The 25,110-nt window shown below is 43.3% G+C and overlaps 1 protein-coding gene across 1 annotated transcript; it reads right to left on the bottom strand.

The window, feature by feature from the left end:
* Window positions 1-9,029: 9,029 nt before the first annotated feature.
* On the bottom strand, window positions 9,030-23,298 carry ELOA (elongin A). Its single transcript, XM_063105636.1, has 11 exons — window positions 23,080-23,298; window positions 18,364-18,420; window positions 17,157-17,263; window positions 14,409-15,603; window positions 13,919-14,033; window positions 12,964-13,119; window positions 12,759-12,856; window positions 11,587-11,767; window positions 11,185-11,296; window positions 10,437-10,618; window positions 9,030-9,421 (listed from the first exon to the last, which is right to left on the bottom strand). The coding sequence occupies exons 1-11, from the start codon at window positions 23,152-23,154 to the stop codon at window positions 9,360-9,362; spliced, it is 2,340 nt and encodes a 779-aa protein (XP_062961706.1). The 5' UTR covers window positions 23,155-23,298; the 3' UTR covers window positions 9,030-9,359.
* Window positions 23,299-25,110: the final 1,812 nt, after the last annotated feature.

Here is a 25,110-nt window from a genome sequence, read left to right as displayed (position 1 = left end):
CCTTTCTGGAAGCTTTTAAGATCTTCTCTTAGTCCCTGGTATTCTGGGATGTAATGATGTTGTGCTTTGTTGTGGGCTTTTTTGTCACTCATTGTGCATGATACCTGATGGACCTTTCAATTTTGAAACCCTAGAAGAGAGTGTGAGCATGCAGCATAGGACATCTGCATACATGTGCTCAAGGCCCCTTGCCAGGCAAACAGATGTCGGGAATATGAAGAGAAGGAGTTGCAATCCTGCTCTGTCCCTTCCACTGCCTTCTAGTGCAGAGCTCTGAGAGGCTCCAAAATTTGAATGGGGCCTTCCAGGTCATTGTGAAGGCTTATTTATCAAAGTAGCAGAATAGGCTGTATTTCATTTAACAGTTCATTAGCTTCATTTATAACTTTCAAGTATGCCCCCATCCGTAGTCCTGCCCCAGTCCCACAAATATTAGGTATGGGCTGCTAGGCAAGTTGCTTAACTTTGGGCCTCAGATTTATCTTGTATAAAATGGAAATAATAAAAAGTACATATTTTGTACAGTTTTATTATGACAGTACACATTGAGCATCCCTAATCTGAAAATCCCAAATTCAAAATGCTCCACTCTAAAACTTTTTGAGCACTGATACAACACCACGACTGGAAAATTCTATACCTGATTTCATGTGTCAGGTTGTAGTCAAAACTTTGTTTCATACACAAAATTACTAGTTTTTATTAAATTTTTAAATTTATTATTAGCATATTCATTCTTACAAATTGTGATATTTCTTTATACCCTTTACCTGATCCGTCACTTCCCCAAAACCCTCCCTCCCTCCCCCATATCTCTACTATTCTTAGGTTTATTCTCTCCTTCTGAAAGTTCAACATATTGTTGTGGTCTTTTCTTTCTTTCTTTCCTTTATTCCTTCCTTCTTCCCTCTTTCCCTCCCCTCTTCCTCCCTCCCTCCCTCCTTTCCTTCCTAGCAGCCAGTTATGAATGAGAACATGTATACACAAAATTATTAAAAATATTGTATGAAATCATCTTTAGCCTATGTGTATAAGGTGTATATGAAACATAAATGAATTTCGTGTTTAGACTTGCATCCCATCCCAAAGATAATCTCATTATGTACTGTATATGCAAATATTCCAAAATCCAAAAAATATCCAAAATCCAAAACCCCTCTCTGTTCCCAAACATTTCGGGTAAACGATACTTAATCTGTAATATGAGATAACACATGAAAAGTGTTTGGTACAGCATCTGGTCCATAGGAAAAGGCGATTTTACAGTGACTGTCACTATTAGCAAAAGCAAGACTGTCAGCTCAGCGCCCCCATCTGGTTGGGTAGGAAACTGCAGTTGCTAAGGGCGCGGGATTTGGTAGGAGCCCTCAAGGGTTGCAGGGTACCTTAGCTGTGATTTGGGAATAATGTCTTGTGCTTCTGCTTATTGTCCCCTCTCTTGCACTCCTGTGTTGTAGGAATGACTGAGGACAAATGAGAATTCTCACTGACTTTTAGGACTATCCTGGAACAGGTAGGAAAAGCTTCCAAGTTTTCTTTCTCCTATTTTCCAGGCTCCATATATAAATACTTTAGTAGCTCGAGGGTTGCTGAATTTGTATCTATCTACCACTCTCTCATGTCTCGATTAGGCTGGGAGAAATGAACTGTTAATTGTTTTCTGTTATTTTTTTGAATGCTTCTTTGTGGCCAAATGAGAGTATAGTAATAACAGCTAACAACCGTATGGTACTAATGATGTGCCAAGTACTGTCCTAAGGGATTTACTTAGATTATTTTTTAATCTTCATAATTGAGGGTATTCTATTATTATTCTCATTTTATAGATGAGAAAACTGGAACACAGAGAGGCTAAGTAACTTGCCCAAGGTCACAAAGGTGGTTAGTCATGGAACTAGGATTTAAACCTAAGCAATCAGCCTCAGAGTCCATGTTCAGTAACCACACTGAACCTCCTCCAAATATTAATTAACATGTATTTTGGAGGTTGCTTTGTTTTTGTTTTTTTTGGTTTGGTGGCTGGCTGGTAAGGAGATCTGAACCCTTGACCTTGGTGTTATCAACACTGTGCTCTAACCAAGTGAACTATAATTAACATTGACTGAGTACTTCCTATATGCTAGGCTGAGACCCCCAGAGCTCAGGCTCTTAATTACCAATGCTGCACTTACCAGCTGTTAACTTGGACAAGGCATTTTCCTCAGAGATTCAGTTATAACAATAACCCTTTATTAAATGCCTGTTCCACGCTTGGTGCCTCTCCTAATTCATCTTCATCATCCTGGCTATGAGCTCTCTCTGTGTGCCAGGCAGGCACTGTTCTAAGCACATTACAAGTTTTAACTCATCAAATCATGATATGGGAGCTCTGCAAGGTTGATATATTTTCCTCATTTCTGGAAGAAGAAACTGAGGCAAAGAGAGGTGAAGTGACTTGATCGAGGGCACACAGCTAGGAAATGTGGGATTCAAAGCTGGGTCTACCTCCATAGCCTGTGCACTGAGCCGCGCTCCTCCCCAGCTTTGTGGGTCACCTAAAGCCCAGGCTGCCATGATTGCCTTTGGAGTCTTTGGTGCTGTTAGCAAATATTTCCATTTCTCTGCGTCAAGGCATATGGATGGATTGTACTTCCTTGCCCCCTTGAATTTAGATGTGGTCAATGAAATATGATGGAAATGACAGTGTAACTCTGGGCATAGCTCACGGGCTGGTGGAGCATTCTTCACTTGCCTCAAAAATCTTAAAAGCATGAGGATGGGGCCTCCCTTTGCCTGGACCCCTGAGTGAGGATGATGTAAAGCAGATCCCCTTCAGACCCACAATGGACATGCAGTGAAACCTTCATTGTTTCAAGCCACTGAGATTTGGGTTGTTACTATGATATAACCAAGCCCAGGGTTTCTCAACCTTGACTCTATCTACATTTTGGGCCAGATGATTCTTTTTTGTGGAGGACTGTCCTGTGCACTGTAGAATGCTTAGCAGCTTCCCTTGCCTCTGCCCACTAGATGCCCGTGGCACCCCCACAGCAGTGACAACCAAAAACTTCTGCAGATATTGCCAAGTGTCTTACTGGGGGCAAAATCATATCTAGTTGAGAACTACTACCCTAGCCTATTCTAATAGTCTGATTGTCCTTCCAGTCCTAAACAAACCCTATCTGGGCTTGATTTTTTATTTGTTTTAATAATGTGCTGTTGGACTCTGCTGATATTTAGAACAGTCACATCAATATTCATAAATAAGATTGGTTTGTAATTTTCTTTTTTGGTACAATCTTTATCCAGTTTTAATGTCAATGTTATACTAGCTTCAATAGCATTTTTCTTCTCTTTCTTTGCTTTGGAATAGTAAATAGAATTGGTATTATCTGATCATTAAAGGTTAAAAGAATTCCTCTATGACACCATCTTGGGTATGGAGCTTTCTTAAGAGGGAGGCTCAACAACTGCTTTATCTCTTAATTAGTCTGTTAAGACTAATTACCAGTTCTATAGGGGTCAATTCTATAGGGGTCAATTTTGGTAAGTGGTATTTTTCTAGAAAATTATCTACTTTATATAGGTTTTCTGATATATTGCATATGGTTGTGGCAGAGGGTTTTAAAAACTGGGAAAATGTATACAGAAGTCTAGATTTGTGCCTTTTCTTTAAAACTCAGAAGATATGGCAACACTGGGCTCTGCCTTCCACCTGGAAACAGTCAAGTGGAGCTGTGTAAATAGCTCTCGTCCTCCTGTTCCCACCACTGCGCCCATTGTCTTATACCAAAGCCCTGGTATTTGAGTTTGTGACCCCGAGATAAGAAAGTAGGTAGAGGGCTGGCCAGTTAGCTCAGTTGGTTAGAGCACAGTGTTGATAACACCAAGGTCAAGGATTCAGATCCCCATACTGTCTAAGATTTCAGTTATCAGGAAGGACTTGCTGACCTCAAAATAGTTCTTAATTTGGGCCGAGCCCGTGGCGCACTCGGTAGAGTGCTGCGCTGGGAGCGCTGCGACGCTCCCGCCGCGGGTTCGGATCCTATATAGGAATGACCAGTGCACTCACTGGCTGAGTGCCGGTCACGAAGAAACGACAAAAAAAAAAAAAAAAAAAAAAGTTCTTAATTTGTGGCCCTAAAAGTTTCAGAGCCCATCAATAGGTAACAAAACTTTTTCCTTTAGTCCCACATTTAGAAGGAATGAAGGAAGGACACCACAATTTATTCACCTCCCCTTCTGTCATTGAATCCTTATAAGAATTCCTGTGGGGTGTCATTATTCTCACTTTACAGATGAGGAAACTGAGGCTCACTTCGAAGGTCATGCATAATTTGGAAAAGATAAATAAATATATAAATACATAAATAATTTTTTTTAGAAAAGGTCGTACATGGTTTTTCTACTACACTAGGCATGCCCAAACCAGGTTGCTCATCAAACTTATTGGGAGAGGCCTACAAGAGTATTCATTTCCAGATCCTACTTCTGACCTGTTCAACCAATTTCTGCAGTGAGGCCCAGAAATCTATATTTTAAAAAATTATTTGTGCAGTTATTTGGTTACTGTGTCCCCCACTAGATAAAAGCTTCATGAAGCAAGGGCCATGTCGGTTTTATTCAGTGACACAGAGTGGGGGACAACACAGTATTTGCTGAGTGACTAAATGTACAAGTTCCTAGCCCTGACCCATGGACTAGCTGTGAAGAGCTATTACACTTTGTAGCAAATTCTCTGGAGTAGTTCTCAAACTTCAGTGTACCTTTAAAGAATTACTTGGTGTCTTAGTCTGTTCGGGCTGCTATAGCAAATTACCATAGACTAGCTGCTTAAATAGCAAACATTTGTCACAGTTCTAGAGGCTGGAAGTCCAAGATCAAGGCACCTGTGTCTGGCGAGGGCCCTCTTCTCATGCTATCTTCTCACAGTGGAGAGCAGAGAACAAGAAGAGGGAACTCATTTCTTTTATAAGGGAGAATCCCATTCATGAAGCCTCCACCCTCATGCCCTATTTACCTCCAAAGGGCTCACCTCCTAATACCATCGCACTGGGGCTTAGGATTTCAACATAGGAATTCTGGAGGGACACATTTAGTCCATAACACTTGGGTTGCTTATTTTTTTTAAAAATGCATACTCTGGGACCCCAACCCCAGAGATTCTATGCCTGAGAAACACAGGTATAACTATAGAAAATTTTGATGGCTGGAACTTTCCTTTGTCTTTGAACATAGTTGAGACAGTAGCCATCACAGAAAGCAAAGTCCAGGGGCCTCTGAAGACAAACCGTTTCACTGTTGAGCCAAATAACCAGGGAGAGACTCAAGCGGATGGGAAATCCTGTAATGGGGACATTTATCAATGTGATAAGCCAGGTAGAGGATTCTGCTGGGCATCAGGTACACGCAGTAGACAGAAGAAATCATTCTTAGAAATGACTATGGCCTTGGCCCAGGCATCTTTTGCATTGGGGGGTCAATTTTGCTTCAGAAGCTTAACTGGGTATGTGTATTTGTATATGAACTGGTAAATGTGACTAAGAGCATGTGCTTTGGAGTCAGGCCAGCACAGTACCACTGCTCACTGACCGTGACCTTGGGCAAGTTCTTAATCTCTGTGCTTCAGTTTTCTCATTTTTAAAATGGGGCCATGACTACCTACCTCGCAGGATCATTGTGATAACCAAGACAGTGTATACAAGTCAGAATGGTGCCTGGCACCATTAGGTGCATAATCAGTAAGGTCAGTTACTCTTCCCTGACTGGGAGCGCCAGACTTAACTGTGTGCTACTCTGTATCCCATGGTATAATACAGGTCCTGGCTCAGCAACTGTTGAATTAATGAATAGGGGACAGAGGACTGACTTATGAACTCCAGGTAAAATCAGCCATCAGATATTACTATCCATAATTAACTTGAATACGTATTAATTTCTAACAGTGAGAACTAGATCCAGTAAAGAATTGAGAAAAATAAATCCAGACCATATACCAAGAATGCCCTCTTTAAGAGAGGAGGGATAATGAACTTGTGTTGCTGGAGATGTTGCAGGAGACGTTGCAGGCTTGATGTAACGTCCAAACCACTTGATGTATGCAGGGGTTGGTTGCTCCATTAGCAAATGCTGAAACTCCTGCAGCCCAGCCAGGACCAACACAGCAGGTTCTTGTTAGGTCCCTGCTGACAGGACCTTTCTGCATTAGTGTTCTTTATGCCCTCATTAGGATGCCAGTAAAGAGACCTACCTGGGCCCTTCACACCCACAAGGAGAGACTAAAAGTTGGATTGGCACAAACCTTACAGTCAGAGAATCTGGGTTTCCAGTCCTTCCTTTTGCCACTTACCAGCTATGTGCCTTGGCTATGTTATTTCACCCCATTGAGCTGTAGTTTCTAACAGTAAAATAGGATTGATAGCACAGTCTCAGGGTTTCAAGTATAATAAAGGACAATGCCTGGTCCCAGCAAGTGCTCGTAATATCTGAGTTCTCTCCCTTTGCTCACAGGGTTCTATCCCCCTGAAATTCCCCTTTCCTAGTCCTGCTACACTATCAACAGAAACCCAACATCCTGGCCAGCCCATGGCTCACTTGGGAGAGTGCGGTGCTGACAATACCAAGTCAAGGGTTAAGATCCCCTTACCGGTCATCTTAAAAAAAAAAAAGGAAAGAAAAAAGAAACCCAACATCCATTAAGGCCCAGCCCAAGGATTAAGATCTCTGCCTCATAACATAAGAACCAGCCATTTGTGGCCAACTTTTATTCTCTAACAAAACAAGGAAGAAAAGAAGAAAGACGCAGGTATGTGTTTTGGTTTTTATTTAGACATGGAATTTTCCTTTTCATATAACTTATCTAATTAAAATATTCATCTTGGTAGTTACCACAAAAAAGTAACATAGAAAATTGTATTTACATTTTGGGACCAAAATACAAATGAGGAGCAGGATGACACCTTGCTCCTTTCCCTCCCACTTCCCAGAAAGAAAAAGCCCCAAAGAAACTGCTTATTACACCAAGGATCACAAAAGGGTGATTTGTAATCAGTAATTCATATGTAGTGTAGCACAGAAAAAAATTGCACAAGTTGTCACAAAGGAGACCAAAGTTTCAACATCATCCTATGTCTGCTCTGCAGCCATTTCAATAATCTGGGTGAGGAGGTCATTTAAAAATTCGGTTCTTCCTCTTCTCCCTTTACTCTTTTCAAGTCACATCCCTGATGCAGACACTCTTGAAGGCGGAGGGGAAAGATCTGGCTCTATGCAAACAGGGCTCATCAAAAATCTTTATGTGCCAAAAATGGATACTGATATTGGGATGAACAAATATGTCCTTTCTTCCCTTCCTGCCTAAAGACTCTAAGGGAAATTAACTCATACACAACTGAATCTGAAATATGAAAAATTGGTTTCAAATGACAAAGACTTGAACACACAGCTAAAACACAAATTCAAGATGGCGGACACCTAGAGAAAACTATCCTAAGTACCAAATATCTGGCACCCAACCTAAATGTTCATTTGGTTTCAGGTAAGAGGCTTCCTAATATTAGATTTGGGGAGCAGGCTAGAGGACAGGGGTGGAAGGGTAATATGAGTGATCGAGAGAAAGAATGCTTTACCCAATTCAAAAATACAGCAAATTAAAACAGCAATATTTGTGTCCTATTGCAACAGGCACCCTGCACAGCAACACACACTGAACAGTGTACAGCTTTTGCTGCACAGATGTCCTGCATTGCTCTGGAATCCAAAGTTAGCCTGAGGTTTTCAGGATGGTTAAAAACAGTGGGCTCCATTTTATGGGCTTTGAGAGAGCTTGTCAAGGGGACTGACTGCCAAGCTCAGGCTGTCACACTAACCATCCCCTCAGTCTGCTGGGTTTCTTAAGGATGGGCATCTCAAATTTATAGCAACTACTTCCACCTGGGTTACAACCAAGTGGGTTCCTACTAGAGCTGTGTTCTTTGACAGCCAAAAGGGGGGCTGACACTGCCCTCTGAGTTCTTTTCTGGTTTGTTTTTTGTTTTCTTGGCAGCTGGCTGGTACAGGGACCTAAACCCTTGACCTTGTTGTAACACCGTGCTCTAACCAACTGAGCCAACCAGCCAGCCCTCTCTGAATTCTGATCTTGTTCCTATGTCAACTGGAAAATGAGAGCCTCCCTTCCCAACTTCATGGATCCCCATTCAGTTTTCCCCCATCCTCATGCTGCAGCACAGAAACTTTCCCTAAGTTAGCCCTTCCCTGAAAATTCTGGCTTACACACTCAAAAGGTAGAGGTAGCTTCAGCTGCCAAGTTCTCTACCAAACACAGCAAAGTATTGTGCTCTTCCAATCGCATGATCTTACCTTTTAAAGAAAAGGCAAACACAAAACCAACTTCCAACACAGCATTACAACTTTTAAAATCATTCATCTCTAATAGCAATTCATAGGAACAAGAGATTAAAGTGCTGGATTTTAAAACTCTTTAAAGTCATATTTGGGGCTATGAGAAGACTTGCCATGTCTGTGTTTTTCCTCCATGCTGGTGGAAAGAAGGAAAGACAGGGAAGGGGAAAAACCCGAAAATTATGAGTGAGAAATGGCAAATTGTAAAAATGCTGGGTTCTGTGTTCTCTAGTGAGCCTTCAGTGCAAGGAAAAAAAAAAAAAAAGCGGGATGGGGGAAAAACAAGACTTCTATGAATAACCTCCCTTAATAAAGACTATTTAATGAGGAATAAAGAAATATACCTGCACAGGAACTCAGAGCAACACTGAGAAGGGTCTCAGAGGTGAGGAGTCCACCTGAACACGTCCTGTGTTCACAATGAGGCTCCCTCTAGGACAGGCAGTCTGGCACTCACTCCTCACCCTATGTGCAGCAGGCACCACACAGGCTCAGGGAATGCCCAGTTCTCCCTCTGGACCAGAGTCCATTCAGGAGTGCTGAACTGAGACCAGGGAATGGCTTTCATCTAACTTTAATAAAGGACCCAGAAAATAAAAGGCTAAGTGTGTGGTAGAGGACAAAAACAAAAACCTGGGGGGCAATATAAATACAATCTGGGGGCAATATTTATTAATTAAAACTATGTCTTATAGTTTACAAAGAAGCTAATTAACAACAAAAGTATAATTGACCTTAAAATCCTCAGTGAGACTGAGGCTTCACATCTTCTTCAGAATTCTGAAGTGTGCTCCAGGCAGGGGCAGGGGCTGTGGCACGCAGGTTCGCGGGGGAAACACCAGCAAACTGTGCAGGATTCAGAGACCAAAAGTTTCCATAAAGCAAAAAATTCCAGTCTCCTTTGGAAGTTCCATTCCACAACTCCCATTGTCTTTGTATTCCTGCCACCCCCAATTCCATCTCCAAGGCAAGTCCTCAGTTTATCGTCGGGAGAATCTATTCTTGAAAGCTTTAATCGTCTTGGCCATCATCGGGGCAATCTCTGTGAAAAGAGAAACGAGGCAGTTGTTCCAGAGCTGTGGTGGCTTAGAAGCATACCACCAGTGGTTTGCAGTCAAAGACAAGCCTTGCTATTCTTTGCAATAAAAGCCACAGCACAGAGCAAACACTTTCTGAGGACCTGTCAGGCACATAACACTATCTCTAATTCTAACCACCTGCACCGAGGCTCAGAGGCTGACCAACTTGCCCATGGTTGGACAGTAAGTGGCAGAACTGGAATTCAATCCTTGTGAGACTCTAAAGGCCATACTCAGCCATAATTTAGCTCAGCCTTATGCTTATAATACCAATGTCAAGGGTGTGGATCTCCATACTGGCCAGCTGCCAACCCCCCCCCCCCCAAAAAAACCCAAAACCACAACTCTTCTGCCCTACAAATATCCAAACCAATAAACAGCACCCCTACCTCCCAATCTGCCCAGTGTAGCAACAAGTCTCAGATGAGCTATGCAAATACCACCTAAGGAGGGCTAGCTTGCCTCTTGACTGATTAACCTGAGCACAGCTAAAGCTTAAGTCAGGAATGGCACCCCCCATGGGCCCTGCAATGAATACAGAATACTTTTCTTACCTCTTTAGGATACTGGGGATAGACTATAGTAATAAAGTTAATAAAATTAAAAATAGACCCAACTAGATATAAAGAATAGATATTTGGAAGCTAGAGTTATAAGGTTATAAAACCTCAGTAAGATGGACTGTTATTTAGCTATTAATAATAATTATGAACCCTGTGTTTACATCTGTGCCTAGAGAAACAGGTTTATATATAGGTGAAAAAGCAGAGTGCCAAAATGAATATTCACTATGATCATTATTTACATGTGCACTACGGACAAAGCAGGGAAAAGGAGGGACTGACATTCAGACCGGCTATGTGCAAAGCATCATACGCACACTGGATCCAATGCACAAAACTTAGTACAGTGGCAATGACATTAAAGGGGTCCAGAAACTAGTTTTGAAATATCTGAACAGGAACTCAAGTTACTTACTCTTCACAGTCGGTTTCCTAGGATCATAGGAAACAGTGCTGCTGACCACCGGTGCCAAATGGGCACTGCTGGTGCTTGGGCCATCATAGGCCGGCTCCTCGGGGCTGGGGTTAAAGCTGTTGCTGCTGCCACTGCTGGCAGGAGCATGGCTGCTTCCTGTGGGGTACGGGGCTGGCTTAATCCTGTAACACCGAACAAAGCCGGTTAGCCTGAGCATGAGAAATCTGCCCTCAGCAGGAACGGCCTGAAGCTGGCCAGTTTGAGGGCAACTCATTCTGTGGCTTTGATGGTGGCTCAGAGATGACTGCATCCATCTTTCAGAATGAATGATAATCTCAACTAATCTTTCACTGTTGAGGTGTCAGTCTGTGTTTGGAAAATGCTGATGTGGCTTAGACTAAATGATTTAGTTATCACAAAAATGTTTTGTTTAAATGGGGAAACGGAAAGCATAAGAGAACATTTCCCATAAACCAGGCCTTGTTCTCCATTTAATCTTGACCCCTCCACCCCCGAAAGGCAGGAATAATTACCAGCCCCACATTGCAATTTAGGAAACTGAGGCCCGAGGAGGTAAAATGTTGAGCTAGTCAAAGTCTGCCTCCAGAACCCACACTCTACACTGCCTTGCTTTCACCCCCCCAAAAAGAGTCACATCCTGCCTCTATGGCTTTCTCTTAGGGCTGATGACAAGCTCTTGGGTCTCTTCCCTGAGGAGGCAAAAACCAAGTAGGAGCAGAGGTCTTACTTGACTTTCTCAGGGACTGCTGCTCCTCCTGTTCCAAACTTCTCCTGCCTCCTTCGGACATCACGAGGTGGCTTGGCCACAGAGTTGACAAAGGCCATCTTTGCTCTTCGGCCTGTGGGGAGATATGGAGAACATATGCTTAGGGCATCTGCCTTCCTAAGCAGAGATGCTACTGTTTAAATCTACAGGCTTTTCAAGTACCCACAAAGCTAAGGGATTATCAACACTGAAAACCCCACCATAGGGTAGCATGGGCTGTGGCTTCTGAAACACCCAACCCTGCCCACCTTCTGCAAATGCATGAGAGACTGATTCAGGGGCTAGTGGCCCTACGTCAGCCAGGCCCACCAAGACCCTGCTGTCAACCAGAGCACCCCTAGCACCCCCTCACCGCCACTTTACCTTTGGGCTTATTGGCATGTGCAAATTGGATATTCTTCGTTAATACTCGTAGCCGCTGCTCTCGGGCATCCTGAAGCCGCAGGTACATTTCCCGCCACGACTCATATTCTTCCGGTCTTTCTTCCTTAAAGTCTCGGTGACAATGAACTTTCCATAATTGATCTGTTTCTTCAATTAATACCTGAAATCAGTACCAGGATACCATTTATATAAAAGCACTCTTACATTGCTTTTCCATCCTTTAATCACATAGGAGTGACCAGTTTCCTAATAATTTTTTGGTCTTCATAGTAGTAGTGTAATAAAAATACTACAATTCTAGGAAAGAAACAAGTCACTAAATTTAAAAAATGTTAAATGTAAGGCACTATACTAGTTACTTTCGGGTGGTTGTGAGAGAAAATGGCACAAAAGTTAGTTTAAGATCAGTCTTTTCCTTTAGAAAATCAGTAAATTATAGAGCTGGGATGAAGTCAAATCAGGCATTTCCCCGGCACCACACTGAACTGTAACGGCAAGGGGCCACCTAGGAAGATGGTTATGTTATAGATCTCTCAGAATTAAAGAGGGACAGCTAATTCAATCAAATGAATACATCCACATTACAAGAAGGATTTGGGGATAGATCCTGATGTTTAGGAGACACCCAGCCAATCTGTGCTCTTTTATATTCATCGGACAGCTAAGTGTCAACACAAAAGTGCCATCGCCACCCTGGATCACAGGTACTCTGCCGCCAGAATTCTCCCCTGACTTTATGATGAGGCAAGCTCAAGGGAGGTACTGGATATATTTTTCACTGCCTTTAAATCCCACCCTGATTCTAGCCCAAAAGGCCCACTTAAGATGCCTGAAGCAGGTGCTAAAAATATGCTTGTTAAAAGGCCCAGAGGCTTGGGCAGGCCCATGGCTCACTTGGGAGAGCGTGATGCTGACAACACCAAGACAAGAGTTAAGATCCCCTTACTGGTCATCTTTAAAAATAAATAAATAAATAAATAATAAAATAAATAAAAAATAAAATAAATAAATAAAGGCCCAGAGGCAAATCAAACATGCCCAGAACATGATCTGATCACCGGTCTGCCCTTCAGCCACAGCAGATTCACCAAGTTACTTCTGGAGACACAAGCCAGAAAACTGCCCTCTTCCCATCCAAACAGGATACTCACGTGATTATATTCCTCTATGCGATAGAGCTGATCAGGTGTACACCTCTCTAAAATGGGTTCAAGAACAGAATATGGGACTCCTCCTACTTCAAAGATTGCTGCAGAGAAATCAAAGGTGAAAGCACTGAATAGTGGCCAAGCCACCCAATGATAAGGTCCCAGTGCTATAATGGCCTTGAGAGCTAGAGAGAAGCATGTGACTTACAATCAATGTTATTTTTAAGTACTCGGATGCATTGCTGGTACAAAGTCATCATCTTGGGGAGATAGGCACACTTGGAACCAGAATACACCTGCATCTTGGAATTCATTCTGCGTCCAGTGAATCCAGCTTCTTCTTCTTCCTGGGGTGAAGAGAATGCTACAGGGCAAGAAAAACCAGAAAGGAAATTACAAAAGGCCCTAAATGATACAGTGGAAACTCTTCTTCCACCCCAGTCCTCAACTACCACTTCCCTTCCTCAAAGGCAATCAATGCTACCAGCTTCTTGTAGGTCCTTCTAGAGATTCTGTGCAAAAATAAGCAAATGTATCTTACTCCTCTTTTAACCAATCACTAACATACTACACATATCACTTTTTTCATTTACCATATTTGAGAGATCATTCCATGTCAGTATGTAAGAACTTTTCATGTTTTTTATAGTGGCACAGGATGCCACTGTGTGGATGAGCCTTGATTTATCTGGTAGTCTCCTGCTGATGTACACTCATGTGGCTTCTAATTCTTTTGCTATTAAAACTAGACATTTTTTAAAGAGAAAAATCACATGTAATATATGTAGAATAAAGGACTGCTAATAACAGCAACAGCCTAAGATTTACTGAACATTTACTATGTGACAAACCCCAAACTAAAAGCTTCACTGTCACTATCACTTCTGAATCCACTCAACCACCCCCTGAAGCAGATACCATTATTACTCCTATTTACAGAACATGAAACTGAGATAAAAAAAAATTAAGGTATTACCCAAGGTCATATAACTTGTAGAAATCAGAGTTGGGATTCAAACCCAAGCCATCAAACTCCAGAGCCCACACTCTTAGGAAATACACCAAAAATCTCATTTTATGGTGACTATGTTATATTATGGTGATAGGTCATGAATGAATTGTTAAATCTTTTTCCCATTTTAAGAAAAGATACAGAAAATTACCTTTTCGCTTTGGTTGGAAGGAGGACATCGATTCGAGGGAAGGAAGTGGACGGTAATTGGTCTGAATCATGGGTAACGGGAGGTCTGGCAACACTGGCAATGCCTCAGTGGGGACCTGTAGAGAACAAACCCGTGCATGGAGAGCCCCTCTATACACGTAGCTTACTTTCCTACAGTCAATTCCTAGGAGTGGTAACTGGGCACACCTCACAGGCAGATCCAGGCTGGAGGGGGCAGCAGTCATGTCCAATACCACCTCAGCCAAGAAATAAGTACAAATAGGCCCATTACAAATGGGACACCTCAGAAAATCCCTATCTTGGGTACTATCTACCCTGGCAGCTAGTGAGGCCCAGAGGAAATTACTGCAAACTGAAATTCAACAAGCCACATAAAAGCAAGCCAAGGAAAACAGTGGCAGGGTAGATCCTGTGAGCTCCCAGGGTCAGAGGCTCTGAATGGGAAGCCACTGAGGGGCTGAGGGGGTTACCTTTCTTAGCTTGGCTGAATCGGCTCCAGCCGGCTGCAGCTTCTCTGACTTGTTTTCATTCACCTTAGGTAACTTCTGAACCGAGTCCAAGTTTTTACTAGTGCTTTTAGAATCACTTTTTTTAAGTCCTTTTCCTCCAAATGCTGTGGCTGAAGTTTTCACAGTCTTTTTCTTTTTCTTCCGGGGCTGGTCATAGCTGAGGTAAGACTCGAACGACATGGTGGGCTGCTCAAATTCATCATCCAAATCTGCCTCGTCAACTTTAGGGAGGCGGCCCAGAGACTTTCTCTCTGAATTAGAGGTCTTTGCTTTCCCTTCTTGAGCCTTCAGGTTGTTAGAAACCTTCTCTCTTACCTTGGGCAACAGGTCTCCTGCCCCTTTTCCTATGTCTAAGCTGTCCAGACCTTGCTTGTTCTTGTCTGATTTGGTTTTCTCCATGTCTCTGTGCTTTGGCTTTTTAAGGTGGTTGTCTGAAGCAGCCTCTGAGGAGGGTACAAACTTCTTCTTGAGGCTGCTGCCCTCTCTTTCCTTCTCTTTCTTTACAACACTAGAGGGCGGTTTCTCCTTTGCACTGTCCCCTGAGAGTGGCCTTCGGTTCTCTTCTTTAGAAAGGGCCTTGTGGGATTTCTCTCTGCTCAGAGCAGAGGACTTCTCGTCACTCTTGGCGTCCATGGAGCGTTTTTCCTTGTGGGAAGACTTGTGCTCCTTGTTTTGATTCACAACCCCTTTCCCCTGGGGTTCAGCCAGGTGTCGTTCATGACTGACCCCCAGTCTGTCCTGAAAGGCATTACTGTGGCCTTTTCCAGGCTTCTGGTGTGGAACACTGGGCTCGTGGTCCTCCTCCAGGGATCTGTAATGGTCCACGTACATCTGATGAGGACTGGCAGAAGACAGAGGGGACTGAACGTGGCCGTAATCAGAAGATTCATGGTCTGAAGAGTAAGCCGGTGACACTCTGTGACACCTCTTTCTCTCCTCTCTCCTCTCATGACTGTGAGACACCTTGTGAGGTCTCTCTAGCTCTGACAGTTTTCTGTGTTTTTTCTGTCTGTGGTCAGGGCTGTAGGAATGGCTACCAGAGGCTTTCCAGTTTTCTTGGTAGTCGCCCCCCATCTCCTCCTCCTTCTGAAGGGCATCCTGAGGGCGCTTCCGGGAATTGCTCTTCTCAAAGTCCTGTTCATCAGACTCAATGTTTCTAAAATAAAACAAAAAGCAGAAATAAATCTCAGTATAATCCTCGTTCAGAAGACAGTCGCAGAACCTGAACTCATAAAAGAGATATAGATGCAGAGTTAGAAACAAGATCTTGGGAAGAAGAAAAGTGGGTTATGCTTAAAGATACCCAATTAAGTTTTAAAATTGGGAAACATTCAGTGAGCAAGTGGAAAAACACAACTGTGTTCTCTTCTGGTCTCACAGCACAACGCGTCAACAGCACAGGAGACAGACTTCTGTGACCAAATGTGTGCTGTGTGGAGACTTCTCCCCACTAGCAAGTAAGCAAGCAGTTCTCTAGCAGACACCCACTGGGCATCCTCTAATTCAATTCAAGTCTGATACTATCTACGTGGAGATGGTGTCAGAGCCCACAGGTTGGGGTTCAGTCCCCAAGACTGCCCCCACTTCAGATGCCAGTCGCAAGTCCAGGCTTCTGGAATTTCTGACCAACCAGCTATAAATCAGGTTTCCCACAACCCCCTCCTCGGGTTCAATTACTTTGCTTGCGGTGCTGACAGAATTCAGGGAAGCACGAGCTTACGTTTACCGGTTTATTATAAAGGATATTACAAAGGATACAGAAGAAGAGATGCACAGGCTGAGGTATAGGGAAGGGGCACAGAGCTTCCATGACCTCCCTGTGTGCACTGCCCTCCAGGAACTGCCATGTGTTCAGCTATCTGGAAGCTCCCCAAACACAGCCATTCTGGGTTTTTATGGAGGCTTCATTACATAGGAATGACTGGTCATTGGCCATTAGTGATTAACTTAACCTTCAGCCCCTCTCCCCTCCCAGGAGGTGGGACCAAAAAGTCTTGGTCTTTCCCGTGGCCAGCCCCCATCCTGAAGCTACCGAGGGGCTGCCAGCCATCAGCCAATCATTAGCATACAAAAAGACAGCACTGGAGATTCTTGGGATTTTGGATTTGTACACCAGGAGAAGGAGTCTGAAGATCAAATGTACATTTTCACAATATCACATTCAATAAATGAGAAATGGCAAGTTTAACTACAGGATACAAAGATCAAATATCTTGTGAACATGAAAATGCTTAAAGGGCTGGCCAGTTCGCTCAGTTGGTTAGAGCACAGTGTTATAATATGAAGGTCAAGGGTTCAGATCCCTGTCCGGCCAGCCACAAAACAAAACAAAAAAACGCTTAAAGATTTTTTTTTTCTTCAATACAGGGACATGTTTAACTTGTTACATGAAAAGGGGCTGCTAATTATTTATATAGTTCACAACTATATAAACAAATGCCTTTTACTAAGAGGTTAGAAACATACCAAAATGTTAGTAATGCTTATCCTTAGATGATAGAATTATAAGAAATGTTGATTCTTATTTCTGTTTTTTAATATTTTCTAATATTCTACAAGGATCATGGATTATTTTTATAACTCAGGCAAAACAGATTTTTAAATAAGAAGGCAGAAAAGGGATAATAAGGAAAAGCTTTTCTGTCTATAACACTTCAAGTACCAGATTTAACCATGAAGTCAAACAAACCTAAACAGAAATATTCTTACCTTTCCACAGGAACCAGCTTCTTCCACTGGGCCACTAGATCCCTGGCAAAGTTTCCAACATGCTCGTGTTTTCTCAAGCTATTTACTGTTTTCCCAACCCCAGTCTCCTACAAATTTGACAAAGGAATTATTAGGGGGTTATGGAACTAGGCTCACATTTTTCTAAAGAAATAAAGCCTCATGCTTTGAGAAACTCAACAAGCAATACTTCCTTCCTAATACATACCTTATAAGTCTCAATATTAAATTACTTTGTGCCTATGCCCCAAATCTGTAATGACACACAGTAGCAAAGCATACCAAATTCAGAGAAGGAAAAGCATTTCATTAAAACACTTGTATTGTAACAATATATATATGCTAGTAATACTGATTTAATCAACATATCTCAATGTTCAACCCCAAAAATATGTATAATCGATTTTGACTCAATAAATAAAATAAATTATTAAATTAAAAAAAATAAATAAATAAAGTGCAAAGGAAAAAAAAAACACTTGTAGAACTTCAATGATAGCAAGGGTGACTATGGCAGATGTTAGGCATTGAACTAAGAGCTCTGCATACAGTATTTGAATCACTCCTTACAGTAACTCTGTGAGGCCGGAATCATCCCCGTTTTACAAAGAAACAGCCAAAAGTTACAGAACTTGGATCTGAATCAAGAACTAGTTGACGCCAAAGCCAATGTTACTTTAATTCTTTTTAATTCTCAAATAAAAGTAGCATAACATAAAATTCACCATTTTAACCATTTTAAAGTGTATAATTCAGGGGTTTCCAAGAACACTCACAATACTATGCATTTCCATCATCCTAAAAAGAAATCCTGTTCCTCCCAATTTCCCTAGCCCCTGACAACCACTAATGTACTTTGTGTCTAAGGATTTGCCTGTTCCCGACTTTTCATATAAATAGAATTGTACACTGTGTAGCCTTCTGTGACTGATCTTTTTCACTTGCAAAGCCCATGCTCTTTTTTTTTTTGTCTTTTTCGTGACCGGCACTCAGCCAGTGAATGCACCGGCCATTCCTATATAGGATCCGAACCCGCAGTGGGAGCGTCGCTGCGCTCCCAGCGCTGCACTCTCCCGAGTGCACCACGGGCTCAGCCCAAAGCCCATGCTCTTAATCTTACTCTATATTCTCTCCAATGGGAAGGGGATGGGATATAGTTATATGATATTTAAATTTACACAGTTCTTACCGCAAGAATGTCTACTGTAATGGGCAAAGTGGAGAGTTTCTTCAAATATTTCAATAGCTGCAGAGAGAATAAAACAAACATTAACTTCTATAGAGTCATAATCACATTCATTGGAAAAAATAAGAATAATATCTGATAGTTAAGTGCCTACTCAGTGCTAAACATTTTACAGTAATAAGGATGGCATTATCCCTATTTTACAAGTGTGGAAACAGGCTCAGAAAATTTATGTTACTCGCCCCAGGATGCAAGTAGGGCAGGGTTCACTCAGGTCTGTGCCTTTATATTGCAGGCTTTCAAGCACTATGCTACACCAAGGGGAAATAAGACAGAGAATCAAAACCTACCAATTCTGATAAAAGTCATCAACAACTATCATTTTGCCCCAGTTTTGACAGAGAATTTATGAGAAAGTAACCAATTTTAGGAAAATTACCCATGGACCTGACGCAGAGGAAAGTAAAAGGAAGAGGCCTCTACAGGAAAAGAGTACCATGTTCCCAGAATTGGTTTTTTTTTTTTTTTTTTTTTTTTTTTTGATACAAGTTGGAAGCCAAGAGCAATTTCAAGTTGCCAGAATCAGAGCTTTGCTATTAATGGTGAGCACAAAGTGCCTGGGTAGATTAGAAAAGCAATCTGGGACTGGCCACATTTCCTTTCTGTAGTCCCTAAAACTAGGTCAAAACTAGTAAATCAGAGCTGTTAAGATGGGGTTCCGGAGTCAGAGATAGGCTTGACAGTTTGGCTCTGTCACCTCCTGGCCAGGTAATCTTGTGCAAGTCAGTAACCTCTCTGAACCTCAGTTACTTCATCTGCAAAATAGGAACTGGATCCTCTCTCAGTAGAGAATCCTCACAAGCTATGAGAATTCACCAAGACTAACCATATGCAGTCCTCAGTCACAGTGCCTGGAATAACATAAAAGCTCGATAAATGATTATTAATCACTTTATTCATCAACTGACAGCTTTTTAAATGTTCTGCCCTTGAGCCTCAACCAGATATTCCTCAGCCAGTTCCTACTTGCTCTATTTCTTTCTTTCTTTCTTTTTTTTTTTTTTAAAGATGACCGGTAAGGGGATCTTAACCCTTGACTTGGTGTTGTCAGCACCACGCTCACCCAGTGAGCAACCAGCCATCCCTATATGGGATCTGAACCCGTGGCCTTGATGTTATCAGCACCACACTCTCCCAAGTGAGCCACCAGCCGGCCCCTACTTACTCTATTTCTACCAAAAGTTATGATTGGCTATGCCTTTCTCTAGGAAGTGATTATGTGTTTGCAAACAATCTTACCATACAAGGAGTGCCACAAAGTACAAATAGTTCAAAATAAATAACTGTGGCTACCTTTACATTTAAATTTTAGATAACGAGATCTGTTCTTTTTCCATGTGCAGCCCAGGCTATAATCAGTATGCCATATTGCTATTAGGTGAAGTAATAAGTATGTTTTTCTGGTCATTCTACTTCAATAATTACTTAATATTACCAGGCAGAGCAATTGGATTACAAGCGATAATCTTGTTTGACTGGGAACAAGTAAGAGGCCAACTCGTATATCTAGGGAGTTTCACCTTCATAGTTGAGTGAAAATTATCCTCCACTTCAAATTCAGTCACCACTATCATCCAACTCAGGAAAAACTGTATGTGTATTTCTTGTCACTCAAGCTATGGATGCCAATGCTAATGCCAATTCCTTTTCTTAAAGGAAAATTTAAAATCACCTTTTCAAGGTTAAAAACAGATGGCTCTCCCCTAATACCATTCCCTGGAAGGGGTAGGTTCAGGAACACTTATAAACCATCTACTGTGTGTCAGCTACTGTGCTAAGTTCTTACATGTGTTACCTCATTTAATTCTCACTAATCAACTCCCCATTTTACAGGTATTATTCTCTTCATTTTACAAATATTGAAACTGAGCCCAGTGAGGTTAGGTAACTTGCCTAATGAGGTACTAAGTCAAACGTGTCTACCACAGCATGTACTATAAAGGCAGGAGAAGCATCCAACATAATAACACTATCCATAGGAAAAGAAAATAGAGCAATAGCTCATATACCTCTTAGCATACTTGGGACAAAGCAGAAGAGCTCCTCTTCAGTATTACCTTGTTAAACAGTTTAGAGTCCACATAGTAAAGGAGTCACCAAGGGGACAAAGAGTCCCAGGACCTCTACAAAGCCAACATATAACAATGGGGCAGAACTCACTGAGGGTGATGAGTTTATCTCAAGGCCCAGCACTAATCGGAAGTTGGCACTAACTACTGCATTTCTGCTTCACTTTGGGTTAGTAGGGGTGACTTAAAAGCAGACAAAACTAAAACTCTCAAGATTTTCAAACTGATTTAGCCCAGCATAACAAAAAAAGGACTTTACAATCCCTCTATTTTCAGTACATTTCAAGAAAGAACAAAGCAATACAAGGCAAAAGCACTTTGGGCATCTTCAGGTAGGTGGAAACTTGCTGCTATCAAACTAAGGTACCAACTGTAGCGCTTGAAAAAGCTGGTAACAGACAAGTGAGAAATATCAAACATTTGCACAGTACATGCTTAGAAATCTCAGTTGTCTCTTACACACTCCTTCAACCCAAAGAGCAAAAAAATGTTCTTAACATTGATCCCCTAGTTCTCCACCTGCCATCAAACTGTGTTCTTGGTAGTTTTCACCTTCAAAATGTAACACAGGACAGGTAAGTTTATCATCCATGAAAATTATTTCCAATTCAATAGTAGGAACAGAAACCAAGTGGCCCTGGCCTGTCTGAATCCTTCTCCCCCAATCAAGCCTAGATCACATAGAAGTGTTTTTCACTTGAAGTGAAAAACAGGGTTTAATACCAGAAGATCCATATGGAATCAACTCTTTGGCTAATAATGGTTTGAAAGTAAGATTTGGTTGCAAATTCAATACTGCTATATAATCATATTGCAATTTCAAGAACAACCTGTGGGAGCTTGCTGGGTTAACAGAAGGTTGAGAGAAGGCGGCCAGTGTGCCAGCTTGCAGTTTTCTCTCTGCAGTTAGCTCATTTCTGAGTGCCAACGATTATGCCCTTTGCAAAAATGATCTCACAACAATTTCTCATCTTCATAATGCTCACTTCACAATATAAAGCAGAAGTTCAGGGTGATTTTCTATCCGGAAAGAGACAGCCATTCCCTACTTTGATATTTTCTGCACATCAACTACTAGGAAAAGCTACTTCAAAATTTAAATTCTAGTGGAAAAACGACTACAGATACTACATTGAGCACTTTTTTATCCGAAGGTGGGGTGGGGTTACATAATATTACTTTAAGGTTTTAAAAAGTCAGTCACAAATCTCAAATCTTACAGTGTTTAGGGAAACAAACTAGTACTTAGAAATAATGACCATTTATTAGATGTCCACAAAGGGTTATTGTGAAAAGAAACTTGTAAATAGGCCCGGCCACTAGGTACTGAAGGCTCAATAGAAAATATAACACAACACCATTGAAAGTACTTAAGTTTTCACAGATTTATAACTAAAATGGCTTCCTGAAGAAGTGGATCTGGAGCTAGGTATGAATGAGGAGAGTAAAAAATGGCCTGATGGTGAGGCTGTGTGCAGCCTTTGGAAATGAAGAACCTCAGCTCAAGGTAAAGAGAAAGGGGCCCTGCAAGAAAATGTCTACTGAGCATTTACACTGAGCCTGGTACTTTTTAGCCTCTTAGTTTAGTCCTAGGAAGAAGCAGGTGAGGAAACAGGCTCAGCAAAGAAGTCTCCCCAGTGTCCATAGCTGCAAATGGATCAGAACCCAAATTCTGTAACCACTGTATCTCTACTGCCTCCATTACTTCATCTTCCAACAGGACTCTGGGGCTCAGAGAGCCAACTTCTTAGGAACTGTACATCCTGAAGCTAGAATGCTTAAGTGTTTTCCTCGATGTATTTCAACTAAAAAAAAATTCTAACATGCATCAGACACTGTCCTAGAGACCACCAAGAAGCTGGATAACAGAAAGACGAAAGGGGAGAAGAATGCATTTAACTTAAGAAAACAGCTTTTGGAAGGAACAAAAACTAGTTAGTACCATTTAAAATTGTTGTGCATCACTCGTAGCAACAAGAAATGGCAGCTCTTACCTTTCTACGAAGGCCAGAAGGAAACCTACCTGCAACTTCTCGCCCTTCCCCTTCTTTGTCAATTACAACCTAAGTTTTTAGGAGCACAGCGAGGGGACGTGAGGTTTTATTCCGTTTTGAAAGGGATTCACCGAGAAAGCGAACGGTCCGCGCTCTGATGTCAGGCCGGGAAGCAATAAAAACGTCTCTGAGGGACGCAGGACCACACACCGAGCCTGCGCTGGAGCGCGCGCCCCCGGGGACCCCGAGCAGTCCGAGCCGATCGGCAGGGCGCGGCGGACCGGCACACGGCGGGGCCCCGCGAGCGGACGGAGCCAAGTCCGCGGCCAGGCCCGGCCCGGGCGAGCCGTCCCGACAGGAAACAGCTGGCTCGGGACGCCGCCGGGAGCGGCTCGGGAGCCCGCCGAGTCCCGCCGCCGCCGCCGCCACCGCCACCCAGCGGGGCCCCGCCGCGTGGACGCGGGCGATGGCCGCGAGCCCCGCGAGCCCCGGCTCGGGGTCCGAGCCCCCCGCGGCCCCGGCCCGCGTCCGTTAGGGCCGCGGCCGCCAACGCCCGCCCCGCGCCGCCCGGCCGCCGCCGCCGCGCCGCCGCCCACCTTCTTCGGGTCCGGGTTCGCGGCCAGGCGCGCCTGCAGCTTCTCCACAACTTGGAGCGCCGACTCCGCCGCCATCGCTGTCACTGGCGCGGCCTCCTCGCCGGAACTGGGCTCGCGTCGCGTCCTCGGGCCGCAGCTCCGCCCTCCGTGCAGCCCCGGCGGAGACGGAAGCGCGACGGGCCCCTTCCGGGCCTCGGCTGGCGGGGTGCGGGGCCGGCCGGCCGCAGGGCCCTCCCCCAGGCCGGAGACCGGTGGGATGGCGCGCGCCGGCCGCCGCCGCGGAGCCCAAGCCTGGAAGGCCCCCCCACGGTGTCCGGCCCGGGACAGAGCGACGCCGCGCCGCCGCGGCGCCAGAGCCTGCGCTTAGGAGTCCCGCCCCCGACCCCCCGCCGGGCCCGCGCCGGGAAGCAGCAGGTAGCGACGCGGGCGGCCACCCTGCGACGAGCGCGCTCTGGCTACTGCAGTAGCCAGACTGTGCCTTTCAGCGTCCACACAACCCGATGAAGCGAATTATATTACCCCCATGTTACAGATGAGGAAACTGAGGCTCATGGAGACCAAGTTAACTTGCCAGTAACAGGGAAGAAGTGAAAACGGATTTGAGTCTCGGAAGTCTAGGTCCGCCGTGAGCGCCCACCTCTGAACAGGTGGAGGAACTGAGGCCCAGAAAGAGGGACCTGTCAAAAGTCAAAGAGCTTAGCTCCGTGAAGCAATAGTAGCCTGCGTGTCTCATTTTCACCCCGAACAGCGTCTGGCACATAGACACCAAATTTGTAAATACTTCTTGAATGAATGAATGAATGGATGGCTGTTTCCTCTAGGGACCTGCCCATCAGCTGTAGGGCCTGAATCAGAACAGCCCAAGACATGTCCTTGAGGTCACCTCATCTTAGAAGCACTACATTTTACTATATTACTATTAAAAACGAACAACTAAACATCCGAAAACCGACTTAAAATACCAGCATTGATTACATCTTGTTTGATTAGGTCAGATCAGATTAGATCCTAATCAGATCTCCAGAAGCAAATTGTCAATGCCCCTGGCCTAACCTCTCCCCCAAAGCAGGAAAGTCCAGACTACTCTTCCAAGTCCCAGCTATGGAACAAACAAACAATGTTAATATAAATTGTTTCTTCAAATGAGCATTCATTCACTCACTCTGCTGAGAAGCCCTTTCTACCATGTCCCCTCTCCTCCTTTTCATGCTCTTCCCTGAGTTCCTTAAGCAACAGACTCTTTTTGGGGTGTAAATAAATGGTCTATTTATCTGTCTTGCCACCTGGCTGTTTATTTATCAAGTGGTGGGACTGACCTGTCCAACTTTGAATCTCTGCCACCTAGCATAATCCAAACCATATAATAAATGTTGGATAAGTACATACAAGATTAATGACCACCCACATGGTGCCCTAAGACTCAGTCAAGGGGTGTAATGGAAAGGCACTGAATTGGGTGTGAGGAGACTTGGATTCTAGTCCTAGCCCCAGTGTCTCCCTCCTCCGCACAGCAAGTGTTTTTACATTTTAAATTCCTTCCATTTTGAAAATGTAGCACTGGTGTAATGGAAGACAGGCTGATTCTTGAAAAAGAATTGCTGACTAACAGACCTGGCACATACTCGGGACACATGGAACATTTTGAAAATGTTATCCAGGGAGATCTCCACAACCAAAATGAAAAGAAACCATGCATACTGCAGAGGGCGCCTGGACAGGGTACACCTCCCCTCCCATCTGTGTCAGCCTGAGTCAGTTACCTGCAAAGTACTCTTACATTCAAATACTGTATATGACTTCTCTGATGAACAGTGAATTAATATATGTGTTATTCACCAATTTAAAAAAATTTTTTTAACTAGTTCTAAAAATGTTACTCTGTATGTGTTCACTGAGGGATTACCATTGTAATCATGGTGTACACAAGGGTGTTCAACACAGGAATAAGTTAGTTCCCTAAGGTCCATCTTGGATCAGCAACACTTAGCACGCAGGTGACATTGAATGAAAGTTTGTTGAAAACTGAACTAA

The sequence above is a fragment of the Cynocephalus volans genome, chromosome 8, assembly GCF_027409185.1.
Source record: "Cynocephalus volans isolate mCynVol1 chromosome 8, mCynVol1.pri, whole genome shotgun sequence".
In the NCBI taxonomy this organism is placed as follows: Eukaryota; Metazoa; Chordata; class Mammalia; order Dermoptera; family Cynocephalidae; genus Cynocephalus; species Cynocephalus volans.
This window is presented reverse-complemented; position numbering and strand designations above follow the sequence as displayed.